Source organism: Malaclemys terrapin, chromosome 7, assembly GCF_027887155.1.
Source record: "Malaclemys terrapin pileata isolate rMalTer1 chromosome 7, rMalTer1.hap1, whole genome shotgun sequence".
NCBI lineage: Eukaryota > Metazoa > Chordata > Testudines > Emydidae > Malaclemys > Malaclemys terrapin.
The window spans coordinates 82,391,136-82,410,440 of NC_071511.1; the positions used below are offsets into that span (position 1 = coordinate 82,391,136).

At 44.5% G+C, this 19,305-nt stretch overlaps 1 protein-coding gene across 9 annotated transcripts in view; it reads right to left on the reverse strand.

The window, feature by feature from the left end:
• The window catches only part of CTNNA3 (catenin alpha 3), a 954,554-nt gene that overhangs the window by 155,895 nt on the left and 779,354 nt on the right, over positions 1-19,305 (reverse strand). Inside the window, exon 14 of one of the 9 annotated variants that reach the window (XM_054035492.1) lies at positions 1,828-2,273. The exons of the other annotated variants lie outside the window; for them this stretch is intronic. Within the exon in view, the coding sequence (XP_053891467.1) occupies positions 2,220-2,273 (54 nt within the window). The 3' untranslated portion in view covers positions 1,828-2,219. Of the gene's footprint in view, positions 1-1,827; positions 2,274-19,305 lie in introns of those variants that run through there. 9 annotated transcript variants of the gene reach the window in all.

Sequence of the window (19,305 nt, forward strand, 5' to 3'; positions counted from 1 at the left end):
AAACAAGCACTGAGTGGTGGGACCGCATAGTGCTGCAGGTCTGGGATGAATCCCAGTGGCTGCGAAACTTTCGCATGCGGAAGGGAACTTTCCTGGAACTTTGTGAGTTGCTGTCCCCTGCCCTGAAGCGCAATGACACCCGGATGCGAGCAGCCCTGACTGTCCAGAAGCGAGTGGCCATAGCCCTGTGGAAGCTTGCAACGCCAGACAGCTACCGGTCAGTCGCGAACCAGTTTGGGGTGGGCAAATCTACCGTGGGGGTTGTTGTGATGCAAGTAGCCAAGGCAATCGTTGATGTACTGCTGCCAAAGGTAGTGACCCTGGGAAACGTGGAGGCCATCATAGATGGCTTCGCAGCGATGGGATTCCCAAACTGCGGTGGGGCCATAGATGGAACTCACATCCCTATCCTGGCACCGGAACACCAGGCCAGCCAGTACATTAACAGAAAGGGATACTTTTCCATGGTGCTGCAAGCACTGGTGGACCACAGGGGACGTTTTACCAACATCTACGTGGGATGGCCGGGCAAGGTTCATGACGCTCGTGTTTTCAGGAACTCTGGTCTGTTTAGACGGCTGCAGCAAGGTATTTACTTCCCGGACCACAAAATAACTCTTGGGGATGTGGAGATGCCTATAGTCATCCTCGGGGACCCAGCCTACCCGCTAATGCCCTGGCTCATGAAGCCCTATACTGGCGCCCTGGACACTGAAAAAGAACTCTTCAACTACCGGCTGAGCAAGTGCAGAATGGTGGTGGAGTGTGCTTTTGGACGTCTCAAGGGGAGATGGAGAAGCTTACTGACTCGCTGTGATCTCAGCGAAACCAATATCCCCATTGTTATTGCAGCTTGCTGTGTGCTCCACAATCTCTGTGAGAGCAAGGGGGAGACCTTTATGGCGGGGTGGGAGGTTGAGGAAAATAGCCTGGCTGCTGATTACTCACAGCCAGACAGCCGGGCGATTAGAAGAGACCAGCGGGAAGCGCTGTGCATCCGGAAGGCTTTGAAAGCAAAGTTCCTGAGTGAGCAGGGTAACCTGTGACTTTAAAGTTTGTGTATTGAGAAGCTAAACCTGCCCCCGTTTCTTTACCCAGTTAATGTTGACTATCCTATCCAGTTACATACCCCCTTCACCCCACTTCCAACACACGTTTCAAAATAAAAATAGTTCTACTTTGTTAAAGCACACCGTTTTCTTTAATACTGTATTCGCGGGAATTTTTTAAAACTGGGACGCAGACTGTGGTGCGGAGCGGGTGTACTGTAGTGGCGCGAATGCAGCTTCTAAACTCAAGGATTGACAGGCTCCGCTGCGGTGGGATGGTTGTTTCAACGGAGCCTGTCACCCCTCCTGATAGGGACTGTGTGTATGGGGGGGTCTATGTGACTTTGTGGCAGGGGGAGGACGGTTACAGATCCCCTGCTGTGTGGCTCTGTGATCCTGCCTAAGGACCGCCGCTTAAGATCTGTAACTGCCCTCCCCTGCCACAAAGTCACAGAGCAACCCACCCCCCACCACATAACATGAAAACAACCTCCCAGACTAACCAAGGTAACTAGTCACTGCATCACTGCACTATGTATGTGCCCTGCTGCTGTGCCTGCCCCCGACTATATACCCTGCCAAAGGTGACTGTCCTGTCGAATTACCAACCCCCTATCCCCCCCTCCTCCAAAAGAACATGATGGAAACAGTAGTTAACAGAAACGTATTTTTTATTATCAACCAAACATGGAACTGGGAAAGTGAAACTTGGACGGGGGCTTGTGTCAGGCGGGAAGGAAAGAACTTGTCAAATTTTGGGGAATGAGAGCCTTCTGCTGCTCGAGCTCTCTGCAGGGGTGGAGTGAGAGTTAGCAGGGACTCTGCCGCCTCTCCTTCTGTGCACTTTGGGTGAGGGGAGTATGGGACTTGGTGGCGGGGGAGGGCGGTTAGAGATGGACTGCAGCGGGGCTCTGTCCTCCTGCCTCCGTTCCTGCAGAACATCCACAAGGCGCCGGAGCGTGTCCGTTTGCTCCCTCATTAGTCCAAGCAGGGTTTGAGTCGCCTGCTGGTCTTCCTGACGCCACCTCTCCTCCCGATCCATGTTGGCTTGGTGCATTCGGGTCAAGTTCTCCCGCCACTGGGTCTGCTGTGCTGCCTGGGCTCTGGAGCAGGCTATAAGCTCCGAGAACATGTCCTCCCGTGTCCTCTTCTTCTTATGCCTAATCCGCGCTAGCCTCTGGGAGTGTGATGACAGGCTAGGTTGTGAGACAGTCGCAGATGGGGCTGTGGGAATGGGAAAAAGGGAGTGAATTCCTCAGAAAGATAAATGTAGTTGTGAACAAAGAACATAGTCTTTCTCTGTGAACAAGACCATGCACAGCACCTATCACATGCGCACTCAGCACAAGGTCGAATTCTCGGCCTTCGCATTCAGTGCCTGGGGTCTTCTACAGCACATTTGAGAAGCCTCTCAGGAGAACGGAATTTCTGTTGCAGGCAGACATGGTAAGCCGTAGACTTGTGGCAGCTTAAAACTTTAATATTAGCAATGGCCTCATTTCACATTGAAATCAATGTCGGTCCCTGCTGCCAGCAATTCGGCAAGCAGGAAGTCTGCTCCTGTCCCACACCCTCGCGGCTGTCCCCGGGAACGATCCCTTTCGGCTGCCCCTCTCCCGCCTCCACCGCGTGGCTGCAAACCAGCGGTTACAGTTCTGTAAAGGAACGGCAAAGCAGTCCCAACACTAACATTCCCCTACCTCATTCAAAGCAGGTCATCATGAGCGACATCACCCTCATGAGGATCTCTGACAGCGAGAAAGAGCGAATGCTCCGGGAAAGCCTCCAAAGACCAGGGCCGTATGCCGCCATGCTGTGCAGAGCAATGATTCCAGAGTACTTGCTTGTCTCGTGGCGTGGCAACGTGTCCTACTACGGAGGACCCAATAAGGCCGCTCTCCCCAAGAACCTAATGCAGCGGATTTCCAATTACCTCCAGGAGAGCTTCCTCGAGATGTCACAGGAGGATTTCTGCTCCATCCCCGGACATATAGACCGCATTTTACTGTAGCTGCTGTAGCAGTGACTAACCAGTAGAGCGGCTTGGGCAGGACAATCATGCAAAACCGGACATTGCTAGATTTTTTTTCAATAGTTGCACTGCCCATGACTGAACCGTTAAGCTAATCAAACTAATCATGAGAAACCCATTTTTTAAATTGTTAATATTCCTGTTCTGTTACAAATAAATGTTTAGATTTTTACAACACTTACTGGCTGATCCTTCCCCAGATTCTGTGTCCGGGGTAACGGCTGGGGAGGGTTGGTAGGGGATCTCTGTAAGGGTGATGAAGAGATCCTGGCTGTCGGGGAAATCAGCGTTGTGAGCGCTGTCGACTGCCTCGTCCTCCTCATCTCCTTCCTCATCTTCCCCGTCCGCTAACATGTCCGAGGATCCAGCCGTGGACACTATCCCATCCTCAGAGTCCACGGTCACTGGTGGGGTAGTGGTGGCGGCCACACCGAGGATGGAATGCAGTGCCTCGTAGAAACGGGATGTCTGGGGATGGGATCCGGAGCGTCCGTTTGCCTCTTTGGTCTTCTGGTAGCCTTGTCTCAGCTCCTTGATTTTCCACACGGCACTGCGTTACATCCCGGCTGTATCCTCTCTCTGCCATGTCTTTAGAGATCTTCTCGTAGATCTTTGCATTCCGTCTTTTGGATCGCAGCTCGGAAAGCACGGACTCATCGCCCCACACAGCGATGAGATCCAAGACTTCCCGATCAGTCCATGCTGGGGCCCTCTTTCTATTCTGAGATTGCACGGCCATCACTGCTGGAGAGCTCTGCATCGTTGCCAGTGCTGCTGAGCTCGCCACGATGTCCAGACAGGAAATGAGATTCAAACTGGCCAGACAGGAAAAGGAATTCAAATTCAAATTTTCCCGGGGCTTTTCCTGTGTGGCAGTTCAGAGCATCCGAGCTCGTACTGCTGTCCAGAGCGTCAACAGAGTGGTGCACTGTGGGATAGCTCCCGGAGCTATTAGCGTCGATTTCCATCCACACCTAGCCTAATTCGACATGGCCATGTCGAATTTAGCGCTACTCCCCTCGTCGGGGAGGAGTACAGAAGTCGAATTAAAGAGACCTCTATGTCGAACTAAATACCTTCGCGGTGTGGACGGGTGCAGGGTTAATTCGATGTAACGGCGCTAACTTCGACATAAACGCCTAGTGTAGACCAGGCCATACAGTATCTGACTCAGTCGATGTTTGTGATATATCTGTGTAACCCCCCTTTCTTCCCTGGGTTACTCAGGAACAGGCAACACTCGCCTGTGTGCCTGGGCGCCAGATGTTGTGGACATTAAAGGAGATCCTGAGTATCCAGTGGTGATGTTGGATAGGTGGGAATCCTCTATCCACCCCTCTGCTGCAGTCCCTTTACTCCTAAATGAAGTTAAAATTGGTGGTGCCTCTACCTGGCTGACCCCTGTACACACTCAATGGCGTGACTTGGAACCTCCAGGAATAAACCCCTTCAAATAGTAATAATACTAATAAGAACCTGTGGCATGGGTCTAACTCAAATAGCAATTATACCTCTACCCCGATATAACGCTGTCCTCGGGAGCCAAAAACAATTTTACCGTGTTATATCGAACTTGCTTTGATCCGCCGGAGTGCATAGTCCGGCCCCGCCCCCGGAGCACTGCTTTACCGCGTTATATCCAAATTCGTATTATATCGGGTTGCATTATATCAGGGTAGAGGTGTATAAATAATATACATCCAATATACTTAAATTAGAGCTAACACTCATTACTTAACAATTTAAGAAACAGGGTATAACAGACTAAGATTAAATGTCACTACTAATTTAAATCCACAGGGGCAGCTGAATAAAATCAATTAAATATAATATACAGTAATAAATTAAACTTATGCGACTGGCATTTACACTGCCACCATTCACCACACTCCTCTGGATTTCAGAGTTCTAGACACTTGCATGGGCACGCTTGAAGATCTGAAGCTGGAGACAGCACTCTGTTAGCTCTGTGCACCAGTCCAGCAAAGGCAACAAGCTGCACAACCCCTCTAAAACTGGAGTTGGCTCCAGCAAATGCCAGCAACTCTGGGTCCTGGTTCGATGGGAAGATCACAAACTCTCCTCAGACTCAGTCTCTCTGCTGTGCCGCTTCCCTTGCGGATACTTTCCCAAACAATGGTGGGGATTACTCATAGTTCCTTCACTGCAGGCCTACCTCAGTCTAGTTCTAGACACAGAAATAGTCTATGCTCTGACTCCAGTGAAGCCATCAACAGCCTCTGAGGCTCCCTGTTCGATCAAAGCCCCTGCAGGCTCTCAGCAGCAGCTTCTGGCTTCCTAGCAGCAGCTCCTAGCATGGGCAGAGCTCCACAGCAGCAATCACACTCCTTTTCCCAAAATGCAGTCCACTTCCTGCTCTCCCTGCATGAGGAAGTCTCTCCCTCTTTCCCCAAGGCATCATGGGAGTTGTAGTCTCTAAGGCTAAATTGCAGCACACAAGGCTTTTCCCCTGGAACACTCCCAATAAAGTTCAGGGGACCCTCTAGTAAAGGGTGCCTACATCTTGCTGGTAAGGATATATAGCAACAATAATTTATATTTCTGGCTTTCTGTAATTGTGCTACTGGTTTTTAACAAGCAGGCTAGAAACTGTTCTTTAAAAGCGTTCCATCTCCCCACTGTCCTTTCACAGGAAAGAATTAGATTTTTTTCTTCTTCTCAATTGTACAATATTTGCTCTGTTCCTGTTTCAACTGGGATTTAAAATGTCAAATACCACAGATATACATTTTCATCATGGCCTATCACTGTTCTGCAACCTACACAGTTCTCATTCATCTTAACAGGGGTTCCTCTCCCATTCCCCCCCCCCCCCCATGTGAAATTCTCCTTATAGAGGTTTTAGGGCTATTTTATTGTGTGTTTTAAGAATAAATACAATATTGGATATAAAATTGGAGAAAATGCCTCACTACAAAATATTTTTTTCACTTTTAGTATTTTGCAAATATCAAAAACTGTGGGGTTTTGTTTTGGTTTTGTTTCATTTCTTTAAAGTAGGTAGTAAAAAGAGTTACATATGTGCGCTGGAAATATGTTCCTAAAATATGGTCAGACCAAGTAATCTGAGTAGAGCAGATAAACAGGTTTGTCCTAGACAAAGGAATGTGGATTCACCAGTCTGCTAGGGTCAAGCTTTGTAAACCAGAGACAATGGAGGTACATTCACATATTAAGGTAAACAAGGTAATCAAACCAACAAAAATAGCTAATTCACAGGAGGATGAAGGAGACAGCATGGAGGATGGGTGAGCTCCCAGAGCACTAGAGAAGGGAAAACATACTACCTATCTTTTAAAAAGGAGAAAGGAGGACCCAGGGAATTACAGGGCAGTAAATTTAAGTTGATACCCAGAAAGATGCTGGAAAAAAATATTAAACAATCAATTATTTGAAATCTGGAGGATAAGGTTAAGGATTCTCATCCTTAGAAGTTTTAAGAACAGGTTAGACAAACACCTGTCAGGGTTGGTCTATGCATAGTAAATCCTACCTTGACATAGAGGAATAGACTGGATTACTTCTTGAAGTCTATTCCAACTCTACATTTTTCTGATTCTATGGCAGTTAGTGTCCAGTGGAGGACACAATTTAATAAAGGTTTGTATATACACATACCAATCCATCACACTAACCATTTGTTGCAAAAGTGGTACTCACTATCTTAGTCCAGTGCATAAGAGGTAGTAGAATATGAAATCTCTCTTCATCCTTACCATCATAATAGAACATACACAGACAACTAGCCATGAGACATAAAGGAAGACCAGTAAGAGGAGAAGCCATTAACCTATAAATGAATTCATTGAGATGTGTAGGGGAGAAGGTATTGAAGACAGAAGTAAACAAAGTCACTCGGGCTGTGACTGGTCCCTGCATGGGTTCACAAGGGATGAGAGTGCACAAGGAGCATATGTTTGGCAGTGCTGTTACTCTCCCAAAAGGGTGGGACTTCCCCAGGACCCCTGGAGGCAGTTACCTAAATTCCCTCTCACAATGAGGCCCCTTGACGCTTCTCCAGTACAACAAAGAGGGCTTAAATGGCCCTGACAGAATATGTCTGTCATGAGGCGGTGATAGTGTTCTGACCAGGAGCAGCGCTAGGGTTTTTGCCGCTCTAGGCGGCAGCGCTTCTCCTCAGTAATCGGCGGCAGCATCTTCTCTGAAGCGGCTTTCTCGGCGGCGGGGATCCTTCCGCTACGGGTCTTCGGGGCACTTCGGCAGTGGGTCTTGGAGCGAGTGAAGGACCGGTTGCTCAATTTCTGCCGAAGTCCCGGAGTAGAAGAAGCCCCTCTGGGTGGTCCTGGTTCTCGGCAGCATTTCCGCAGCCGCTTTTCTTCCCGCCCAGAGGAATCGCTGCCGAAATGCCGCCCCCCTATATCCTGCCACCCTAGGCGACCGCCTAGGGTTGCCTAGTGGAAGCACCGGCCCTGGTTCTGACTGTTTCATTCCCTCACCAAATGAGAAGAGAGCAACACAAAATCTAGACTGTTGTGCATACTGAAGGCACAATACCTTCAGAAGCTCATGCTCAGGCAAGGAAACTCTGCACCTCTCCTAGTAGGCACTGTGTCTTAATACTACTACAATTTAGAACATTCTAAGAATTTAAACAGTGATTAAACAAATAATTCAAACACATATGGGGTAGATTGTCAGCTGGCGTAAATTGTCATAGCTCCATTGAAGTCAATAGAGATATGACAATTTACACCAGCTGAGTATATACACACACCATATAATTTAATATAGCACATTGAAAACTGAAAAATAGAACATTACACATCCCATAAAATGTAATAATTATATTTCTGATGTAGCATTCTATAAGATTATCAAAAATAAATCTATGAACAGTTTATTTTCAAATAAATCCTATAGGAGTTTTTTCATAGAGGACAGAATTCAGGCTTAGAGAGAAAGTCAAGCCAAGCAACAGCCAAGGGAACAGAAAAAGAGAGACCAGCAATGCAAAAGCTTACACTAATCACTAGCTGGAAAACATATAAATGGAAGTATTACACGGGGGCCAGAAAAATGACCCTTAGCTCTCTGCCTTGCTAACCCAGTACTATAATAATAATTACAGAATGGAAGTTCTCTTTAATAGCTTTCAGAGTATAAAAGTTTCCAAGAGGTTATTTCTAGGCTTTGGCTGTAAATTTAAAGGGCTCAAAATAATGGAAAAGTGGAAAGGGACCGTTCAGCTCAGTAGGAGGAAGAAGTTTCTAGAATAAATGTAGCAGCTAGAGATGAAAGCATTGGGCTTTTTTGTTGGGAACAATCCATCATACAAAAACATCAACAGTTTTAAGTGAGCAATCCACCACACAGCAATGTACTAGATCGGACCAAAGTGAAGTAAATAACAGGAAGACAAACTGACAAGCAATCCTTAGCTTTACAAGAGAAGTAAACATCTTCAATATTCTTACTAGGGCTATCAATTAATCGCAGTTAACTCACACGATTAACTCAAAAAAATTAATCACAATTAATCGCACTGTTAAGCAATAGAATACCAATTGAAATTTATTAAATATTTTTGGATTTTTTCTACATTTTCAAATATATTGATTTCTATTACAACACAGAATACAAAGTGTACAGTGCTTTTGATTACAAATATTTGCACTGTAAAAACAACAAAAGAAATAGTATTTTTCAATTAACCTCTTAAAAGTACTGTAGTGCAATCTTTTTATCCTGAAAGTGTAACTTACAAATGCAGATTTTTGTTACATAACTGCTCTCAAAAAACTAAAACAATGTAAAACTTAGCGCCTACAAGTCCACTCAGTCCTACTTCTTGTTCAGCCAATCACTATGACAAATAAGTTTGTTTACATTTACAGGAGATGCTGCTGCCTGCTTCTTATTTACATCACCTGAAAGTGAGAACAGGTGCCACATGGCACTTTTGCAGCTGGCATTGCAAGATATTTACATGCCAGATATGCTAAACATTTGTATGCCCCTTCATGCTTCGGCCACCATTCCAGAGGACATGGTTCCATGCTGATGACGGGTTCTGCTCAATAATGATCCAAAGCGGTGCGGACTGACGCATGTTCATTTTCATCATCTGAGTCAGATGCCACCAGCAGAAAGTTGATTTTCTTTTTTGGTGGTCCAGGTTCTATAGTTTCCACATCTGAGTGTTGCTCTTTTAAGACTTGTGAATGCAAGGGGGTGGGCAACACCCAAACTACACCCATGTTAAAAAGGGGAGGCATGCCCCCATCCCACCCAGTTCTGGCACTAATGCCCCGCCCTTCTACAAAGGTTTTGGTGCCCTTGCCCCGAATGCTGCCCCTCCCTGGCTCTGGGTTCAGCGCTCAAGGATTAAAGGGGGCTTGGGCTGGCTGTGTGTGGGGGGAGCGACAGGGGGGGAGAAAGACCACAGCGCTCCTCTGATGGTGGAATGCTGGGCAGTCACCATGTATAAGGCCATGCAATTTAGCTGGGTGTGGGGCTCCACATGCTGTTGTGCTGAGTGATAACACCTGGAGGGGTTTGCTGCTTGTCACTAGCAAAGCATTGTGAGAGACACCCAGCCTGGAGAGTTAAGGGGGCACAGTGGTCCCACGGTCCCAGGCTGCACCCTGGCATCCCATCACAATATTAACAATCAAATGCTTTACATTTACACAGCCTCATATCTTGACTCTCAAGTTACATTATGTTCATTATTTAATTAATCCTCACACCTATGAACTAAATAAGGGTTATTCTCATTTTACAAATGTAAAAACAGTTAAATAATTTGCCTGAGACTAGCATCCAAAAGACAGATGTAGAGATAAATTAGATGACAGACACACCCATTTCTCCCATTGCGTAGGTGCAAACCATACATATCAAAGAGTATCACAAGCTCCTTTATGCGACCATTTATGCGCATTACAAAAGCGTAGAAACCAATTATATGAAGCACATATGTGAAACAAAATGTTGTTATAATAATTAATTGTCAGCCTTGGTATATATCACACTAGTATTCTTTAATTTGTAATGTGTGCCTTACAGGTGCTTGGCAGTTTCACAATATGGAAAAATTAGGAGTTTAAGGGCAATTCTAAAGAGCTTGCTTAGATGAACAAAACTGAAACATTTCACAGGAATGTACTGATCTCATCACAATTTTTGACAGGAAATTGGAATGTTTTGTTGCAACTGTATTATTTTGACTTTTAATATAATATATTTACCTAAACCGACTGTTGAGTCAGTGCAAAGTGATGGAAGCAGCCAGAAACATGGATTTAGAGCTCTTTTTATTCAGAATATCACGTGGTTGAATCATCAATGCGTTCTGTGGTCTGTTAACCTTCCAGTTTTTAAGTTGTTAGCCATTTTGACTTTGTGAATTACACCCATGTGGTGTACAGCTACAGTAAAGCATGTATCTATACCCTGCCAAAAGTCCTAGACAAGTATGATATCAGAGATACCAACCAACCAACTAGCACCCTTACTGTACAGCTAGACCGTTTCATTGGTTGTCTGAGGGAGACTGCACAGATGGTGGATTGCTTGGCCCAACTGTGACAGAATGGACTTTCTGCTACTATACTTATTATTTTGATTTTTATAATATAAGTAGAAACAACATATTTCAATATATTTTGTTTAGCAAAAAAAGTCTGAAATTGAAATTTTTCATCCCATTTGAGGATGACAAAAATGTTGAAATCTTGGAATTTTCCACAGGACAGAAATTCTGTTTTTCAGCTCTAGTAGCCATACAGTAAATTATGATTGAAGAAAAAACTTGTGTTAGTGCAAATATAATTTTCTATCATGTTTGCACTCCTGCAAATGAAAGAAGGATTTGGGCTGGTCACAACTATTCAGTTCCTCTGTGTCTGAATTTTATAAAACTCCTGCATTTTGTGAGAAAACTGAAAATTGCAGGTAAACACTACCCTTTTAAACACAAGTAATAAAATATCCCATCAACACAACTGCACGCACACATGCACACTTCATTTGGGAAACATACTAAAAGTCAAGTTATTTTGTTATAGGAATCTTACTAAAATCCACACCTTAAATCATGGTTCCAATTCCAAAGTTGTGAGCTCCGGCTACTTGCCACCCTGCACTTAAGCAGGGAGGAGTTTGGCTGGCTGCCAGGAGAAGGCGGCAATGCTTTCTGGCTTGGGGGAGGAGGGGAAACGTAAAGCTGATAAAAGAACAGTCAGCGCGGTGGATGACTCACCACCTAGGAATGAAGGGTTTAAAAAGGTCAGCAGAACCTGGCCCCTCCCCTTTCCACTCAGAACAGGCTGGGCAGCACCCACCCACCCTCCCTCCCTAATTCGGTCACAAATATGCCGGGTGTTTTGCTATATCTGCTGTGGGTATTACACTAGCCGCCCCAGAAAGGGGGGCTGGGAAGGAATTTTTCCCTTACCACCATATTGGCCAGGTGCAGTGTGTGTATGTGTGTGTGTGTGTGTGGGGGGGTGTTTCGCCTTTCTCACAGCAGGTTCAGGTAGGCTCTGCTCATGCAAAGTAGGCCATATGTCACAACTCTTTATTTAAGTGTATAGCGGATGTTCAGCACAGGTACTACATAAATTAATGACAGGTTTCAGAGTAGCAGCTGTGTTAGTCTGTATCCGCAAAAAGAACAGGAGTACTTGTGGCACCTTGGATGATGGACCATCATAGGACCTAATCATATCAGCCACGCCATCAGGGGCTCATTCACCTGCACATCTACCAATGTGATATATGCCATCATGTGCCAGCAATGCCCCTCTGCCATGTACATTGGCCAAACCGGACAGTCTCTACACAAAAGAATAAATGGACACAAATCTGACATCAGGAATCATAACATTCAAAAACCAGTAGGAGAACACTTCAATCTCTCTGGCCACTCAGTAACAGATTTAAAGGTGGCAATTTTGCAACAGAAAAGCTTCAAAAACAGACTCCAATGAGAAACTGCTGAACCCCCATCATTATAGTCCACTTTAACCCCTCCTATGAGGGGGTGTGGTCGGTAAAATCCCTGCAAGAAAATTGCTGAAGGGACCTGGATAAATAGGGAGGAGCTGTAGAAGCCCTTCTGCCCCCTTCCCCCACCCAAAAAAATGGCTGGAATTGGTAAGGTCCTGGCAGGGAATCTGCTAGAGGGACATAAATTTTGCACCTGCACTGCACACATTTTATCCACCGGGTTAGTCCCAAACATCTGTCTAACAATAAAGTTGCGGCCTGATTAAACCCATATTGAATGTCTCCTGTCATTCTTTCAGCATAGCCAGACAATCCCCTCTGACTTAAATTGGTGTGTCAGGTGCTCAACTAACTGCAGGTGACCTTCAAATAATTAGAACCTCTTGGATCTGCAGTGAGGAAAGGGGTAGTACTTTCTGGTCCCTTCCCCAGTCCTTCCATGATCTTAGCTAATAGAAAGGACAAAAAACAAGATGCAACGGCTGTATCTCAAACTCTGTTATAGCAACAGAGAACACTTCTGATAGCAACAACATTTGGTGGATACTGACATTTGAAACATGTATGTCATTTTTTCCACATACCCTTGCAAAATCTCAGGACACAGAATTACTTTTTCACATGGTAAACATTCATGGGCATCAGGCCAAATGCATCCTGGGTGTCACTCCACTAAGTCAACTGAGTTATAAACTAATGACAAGAGTAACTTAAGGCTAGTGAGCCACATGCACCCTGGTTTAAAAGTACTGGTGAATACTTGCTATTTATGTTGTTCACCAACTCCTCTGTGCTTTCCACACACTTTTGACTTTGTATTTCATATCACCTCTCTCCATTCTCAATTACAGTCCCTGGCAGCATTCTCTCATCCAGATGGTGCCTATGTCCCTTTTGTAGATGTTCAAAATATTACAGCTTTTGAGTTTCACATCAAACAAAATGGAGCACAGATAACAGGCCAGAACCTGCTCACCTTATTCACAAACAGTTCCATGAACCAAAATTCCACTCTCCATTTTCACTTTGAAACCATATGCTGTTTTTGAAGAGCCAATGTCCCACTTCACATTCAAGTGAAATCTTACTTCCATATTATGTCTAATCAATAGCTTTAGGCACACTTGGGGCTGGTCTATATTGCAGGGGTGTCAATGTAAGATACGCAACTTCAGCTACAGGAATAGCATAGCTGAAGTCGACGTATCTTATTTCGACTTACCTCCCATCCTCACAGCGCAGGATCGATGGCCGCGGCTCCCCCGCTGACTCCGCTACCGCCACTCACCCTGGTGGAGTTCTGGTGTTGACGGGAGCGTGTTCGGGGATCGATATATCGCGTCTCGTCTAGATGCGATATATCAATCCCCGATAGATCGATCGCTACCCGCCGATCCAATAGCCTTAGAATAATTTATTTCTGCATTTGCACCAGCAAAACCAATATTCTTATACCCAGAAAGGACAAGTATTTATTTCCAGCAACTGAACAGATGCAGAAGAACTGTGTAACCCTACCAAACTCCTTTAATGATGCCAGATCAGCCTAAGAGATATTTTGCTACTCAGAATTCCTTTCTTGTCAATACTTTGATTTAAGAGAGTGTTGATCAAATGCACTAGCTAAATGGTCAGACCTATATAATAGAGCCAAAGTTGGTGAGTAGTAAATAAAAGCAAAATGCATTTACAGTTGACTGATTGTATTCTTTTAGTTTCATTCCATGTGGCACTGAAGGGACTAAGAGGTCAAAAAAATTGTGGTAAAGGCCACATGACACATGAAAGGAATATGTAACAATGAGCTACCTTGTCCTGACACCATAACACCTTAGGGCTCATTCTAGACTAGTATGGACCCCACTTTCTCACCTATGCCTCATTTATAGACACCAACCACCATTTGTGGGTCATCTGAGCACCTTTGGACCAATTATCTCCAGATATTATCATCTCCTCCTCCTCCGAGTTTAGCCTCTAGTCACTGGCCCATATTAGACATGTTGTGGAGCTGCAGTGTCCCAGAGGAGTTCCTGGAGTTCCCAAGCATGAAACAGGACACTACCCAGTGACCCACTCCTAAAACTGGTGCAACATGCGCTCCTAATTGCCTACAGTTGCCTCTGTTGGCCAGCGGGAAATATAGAGTAGGGTTATATTCCAGCTGCCTACCTACTCAATCTTCATTCTGTCCTCTTGTGACACCATGAAAGGAAAAAACAAACAAACAAACAAAAAAAAACCCCACCAATAACCCTAAATCTTAATGTCGACCCCTAAACCTTTAAACATCCATGTATTCTAATCTGAAGCTACACCACTAAAATATATCAAATTGCATTTTTTTACCTTAACATGTTTGGATTTCTTTTAACCAGAACCTCATCTCTGGATTTCCTGGATTTTGAGGTAATTACAACGTACTTGGTTTTTATCCTTACATTATTGATGCCCTCAACCTTAACTCCATTTTAACATAATTTTGTTTTTTGGAATTACTACTACTCATTATTAGTTATTATAGTTTATAGACATTTCAGAAATATGATAAATAATAGCTAGCCACCTATTATCAACTGCCAGAACTTTCAGCATGTCTGTATAGTGCCATAAAGGGGCCACTTTTCTGGCTTTGCATTGTGTCCTGAAAGCACTGAACTGATTAGAAGTCTGATTCCATACTCCACCAAACTAAAATCTGTTTTGACTGTTAGACTGGATCCCTTTCTAGAGTGATCAAGTATAGCACGAGTGTCAAGTGAACTTTTTTTTTTGACTGAAAAAACAGAGATTCAGGTTGGCTGAAACATTTCATTAATCTGTGTCACTTCTGGGTAATTGCTTTGGTCGGAAAAAGCATGTGGAAAAAAGTGTTAAAATAGTTCATTTTGATATTTTCCAAATAAAACATTTCAAATGTTTGGGCTAGATGTACAGGGGGACTTAGCTCCCATTAATAAAAATGAGGAGGAGCTACTGGCACATGCCCTATCCCCCAGTACTTAACAGCCCAGTGATTAGAGCACTCAGCTCAGACATAGGAGACCTAGATTCAAACTCTGCCCCCCCCCCCCCCCATAGTATAGTGCATTGCTGAACAGCTATTTGACAATAAGCTTCTTTCCAGTGTTTTTGAGGCTATACCTGCATGGCTGGAGTGAGTGTTTTTACACATCTGAAGTGAAGATTTAACTTTGAAAGACTGAGTTAATAATGGGATCTGGCAGGGTTTTGCAGATAAGAAGAACTACCTTTTAAAATATTCTCTCTCTAATTACATGCTTGAAATGGTTCCTGTGGAGCTGATCTGCAGAGCTTCTGCTTTGATGTTGAAAAGAACTCTGAATTAGTGTCCTTGTTCATTTACATCTTCCAATTATATTTTGATCAACGATTCCTTCTCTCATTTTAGTACTGAAATCCCATGTAATCAGAAGCACGTTCTTTGGCATAATATCAACGAGCTCCTAGAGTTTGCTAAAGAACACTCTATATTTCCTCATGTTGGCTGCTATGGTTACTGCATATGCTTGAATAAGTCAAATTTACTAAAGCTCCTTATAGGTAGACTGAAATAAGCCTGGCATTGAATGGACTCTCTCTCGTTAGGAATGCAAATGCATCCTTACTCAAAATAAATGTCATGCTTTACTCTTGGTTTGGCAGCATACACCAATAAATGTCTCTTGGGGAGGGGGAAGTGTCGGCTGACATTCCAGTGAACCTTTAAAAAGCTTCTCACATCACTCTTTGCATGGTGGAGCTCATGAAGTCCAGATGTCCTATTTCATGACAATCTTTTCTTGATCGCCTGAGCTTTTGTCAGGACTTTGTTGTTGCTGCTTACTGGTGACCATTCAAATGCAGTTGAGTCCACTGCTAGTGATGTCTATTTTTCATAAGCGTGCACACACACATGCTCTTTGTTATAAAAGGAATTTCATTATAAGTGACAGATGGTGTAATAAAGGGCCTACAAATTTACCCTAATTGTGAGCTCAACTCTAAAAAGGGAGTAAATCCATAAGATGTCAGAATAACAAAAAATATCAAAACGAAAAGATGCGAGAGAGACACAGACAGGTCGAATTAGCCCAAACAAAAAGGCCCACTAATATAAATTCAGGGACTGTTTTAAGATCACGCTTGGTAAACAATAAAAGTGTGGAACCAGAAATCAGAATTCATGTGCTTGAAATTAGGCCGATTAGGAGACAAAAATAATGAGAGGATGGACTATTCTGTCCAACACTCCCTTCGGGTGTTCTTAATAGGAAAAGACTTTGGGGACAAATTAGCAGAAGCAGCAGCTGTCTGCTAACAATGCCTGCAGTGAGCTTTACCATCCGGGCTGCTACCGCCTTGGTCACTTGGGACTCCAGATCGTCTTCATCCTCCTCTTGACAGTAGTCCTACCCAGTCTGGGCCTGAACACAAATGACACTACCACTGCCACCTCCCGCAGCTCCAGCTAAATCCCAAATACTACATGAGATGAGAGATTTCATCTCCCTCCCACCCCTGGTGTCTCTTCTTCCTTCCCCCACCTCATGTATTTTCTTTCCTAGCTCTCTCCTTTTGCCTTCTGTTTCATAAGAGTCAGGTTAGTCAGCCCAGACTGCATATTTTGCCACACTGCTGTGAGCCTGTGACTGGAGACATAGGTGCTGGAACTAGGGGTGCTGCCACAGCCCCTGGCTTCAAGTGGTTCCCATCATAACAGGTTTTTACAGTTTGGTTCAATGGCTCTCAGCACCTTCATTGTAAAAACCGTTCCAGCAGCCCTGACTGGAGAGGCAACTACAAGCAATGCCCTAACGAGCCCAACAACAATAAAGTTTGCCAGGATTTGGAGCAGCTGAAAAACACAGGCCCAGCATGGGAGGTTGCCAATGAGAGTCAACGTCAGAGACAAAAACTGCTTTATCTATCCTTATTCTTTTCTCCCCCTTTTGTGTGTGTTTGTCTTGTTTTCTCTTTTAGGAAACAAGATCAGACTTAAGAGCAACTGCAACAGCTCCAGCCCATCTCAATTGTATCTTCTCCCCACCTCCAAAAAAAGGACAGTTATTATCATTTAAGAGACGTTCCTTCTAAAAACTTTTTCCAACTAAAGGGAAAGGGAACAAGGCTGTTAAAATGAAAGCTTTACTTAATACTTGGCAAACTTAACTGTTTTTCCTTTTTTTGTCTCTCTAAAAAAGGTTGAAAAGGATTTTTAATGGTGTTTGCCATCATACTAAGCAGACTGAGGACTCTGTATGCCAAGCCCCAAACCTCGTTTAAAATGCTTTAATGCTGGACAATTACAGGGTAATGGTAACCCCTTTGGCTCTTTTGGCCCATATATTCCATCTAAGTTAATGCAACAGCTACATTCCAACAGACATCATCTTCACTAGTTCAGCAGAGGTAAAAAATGTCTGCTCTGGCCCCATCACCACAAGTGGCGTTAATACAACCATCTCTTCACTTCCACAGCAATGTCTCTTTTCCTCCCTGTAGCAAAGCGATGACTCGCCACACAGCACCTCCTGCTGGTGCTCCTAGGAATTAGCTCGACTTCAGCCTGGAGCGCCCTCTGCAGGCCAGTGACTCACCTATCTCAGGCCTCGTGTCCTGCCTGGACCCCAGTGCCCTTTACCTCGGGGTTCTGCCCCAGCAGCACCCCACACTCTGGGTCTCCCTTCCCCAGGAAACCCCCAACTCTCTATCCCCATCTTGCCCCAGTGGCTCTGTCCAGTCATCCTCTAGCCCCCACTCACTGGGGCAGACTTCAGTCTATAAACCACTCATCACTGGCAAGGCGGGTTGGACCAGCTGCCTCTACCTAACCCCAGTACCTTTCTTTAGGCCTTGCATAAAGCCTGCAGCCTGGGGGTTTACCAGGCTGGAGCTCCCAAGATCCCTTGCCCTATTCCCTAGTACTACTCCAGTTCAGGTACCTTTTTTCCCAGGCAGCCAGTTCCTTCTTTCTCCACACCTAGAGAGAGACTGACAGCCCCTGGCTCAAAGCCCTTTTATAGGGCCAGCTGTGGCCTGATTGGGGTGTGGCCCCAGCTGTGGTTGCTTCCCCAATCAGCCTAGCCTTTTCTCTCAGGATGGGGGTAACTGCCCCGCTACACTCCCATTGTCCAATGGCATTGGCAAAGCACAGCAGCATTTAATACTGACCAGGTAAGTGCTGAGTACTGCTAAGGACAGTGAAATTTAATACTGACCAGGTAAGTGCTGAGTACTGCTAAGGACAGTGAAATTTGCTTGCACTTGACAACAAAATCCATTATAGGTGGAGTGAAAGCACAGTGAACCACACACAGTAAGATAGGACTTTCATTACGTTTATAATCAGTTTCATATCTGAAGCTACAGCAGCACGGACACAACCCTACAAGATCCCGAGTACCTCAACACCCACTGATGCCAAGTAAGTGATATGCTACCAATATTTTTAAAGGGGCTCACAAAAACTTTCTACTTTAAACTTTAATAAACCCTATATGAGGGCTCAGAATTTGTTTCCCAGTTTCTCCTTAACTGATAGAGGAGGAAAAAAAGACATCATTCCTTGGCAAACAAACTTATTAAGTGGATTTTATTTGGAATGTTTATATTTTGTTTCTGAAACACAGACTGAGCATATTGATAGTACAGCTCAGTGTACATCTAGAGCCATTTACAATGAGATTTGTGCAGCGAAGTAGTTCTGGGGTAGGGTGACCAGATGTCCCATTTTTAAAGGGACAGTCTCATTTTTGGGGACATTTTCTTATATAGGTGCCTATTACTCCCCACCCCCTTTCCCATTTTTTCACAGTTGCTATCTGGTAACCCTATTCTGGGGAAAACCTGCTATTTGAGTTCATTCATTTGGGTTCATATCCTGTTCATTCCAAAGGCAAAAGTTTTCTTTTCTAGAGTATTTTTAAGAGCTTCTCCGATAAGTTATTTTGGTAAGTATATCTTTTGTCACTATACTTAAATGGGCTGAAGCTATCAGATGGAAAGAAGTTAATCTAAAATTCCTTTCAATTTGTTGGTGACAAAGTTTCAAAAGGGGTTACCAGGATGATGCGACAGTCCCCCCTTCAGCAGATTAGTGAACAAGGCTAAGGAGTTTGCACAACTGAACTCCTATCTGGAATCCACTCATTCAGACATTGCTGAGTGTAGGGTCCCAACTTGTTTAACTTTGGGCTGACCCAGAAGAAACACTATTTTTTCTATGCT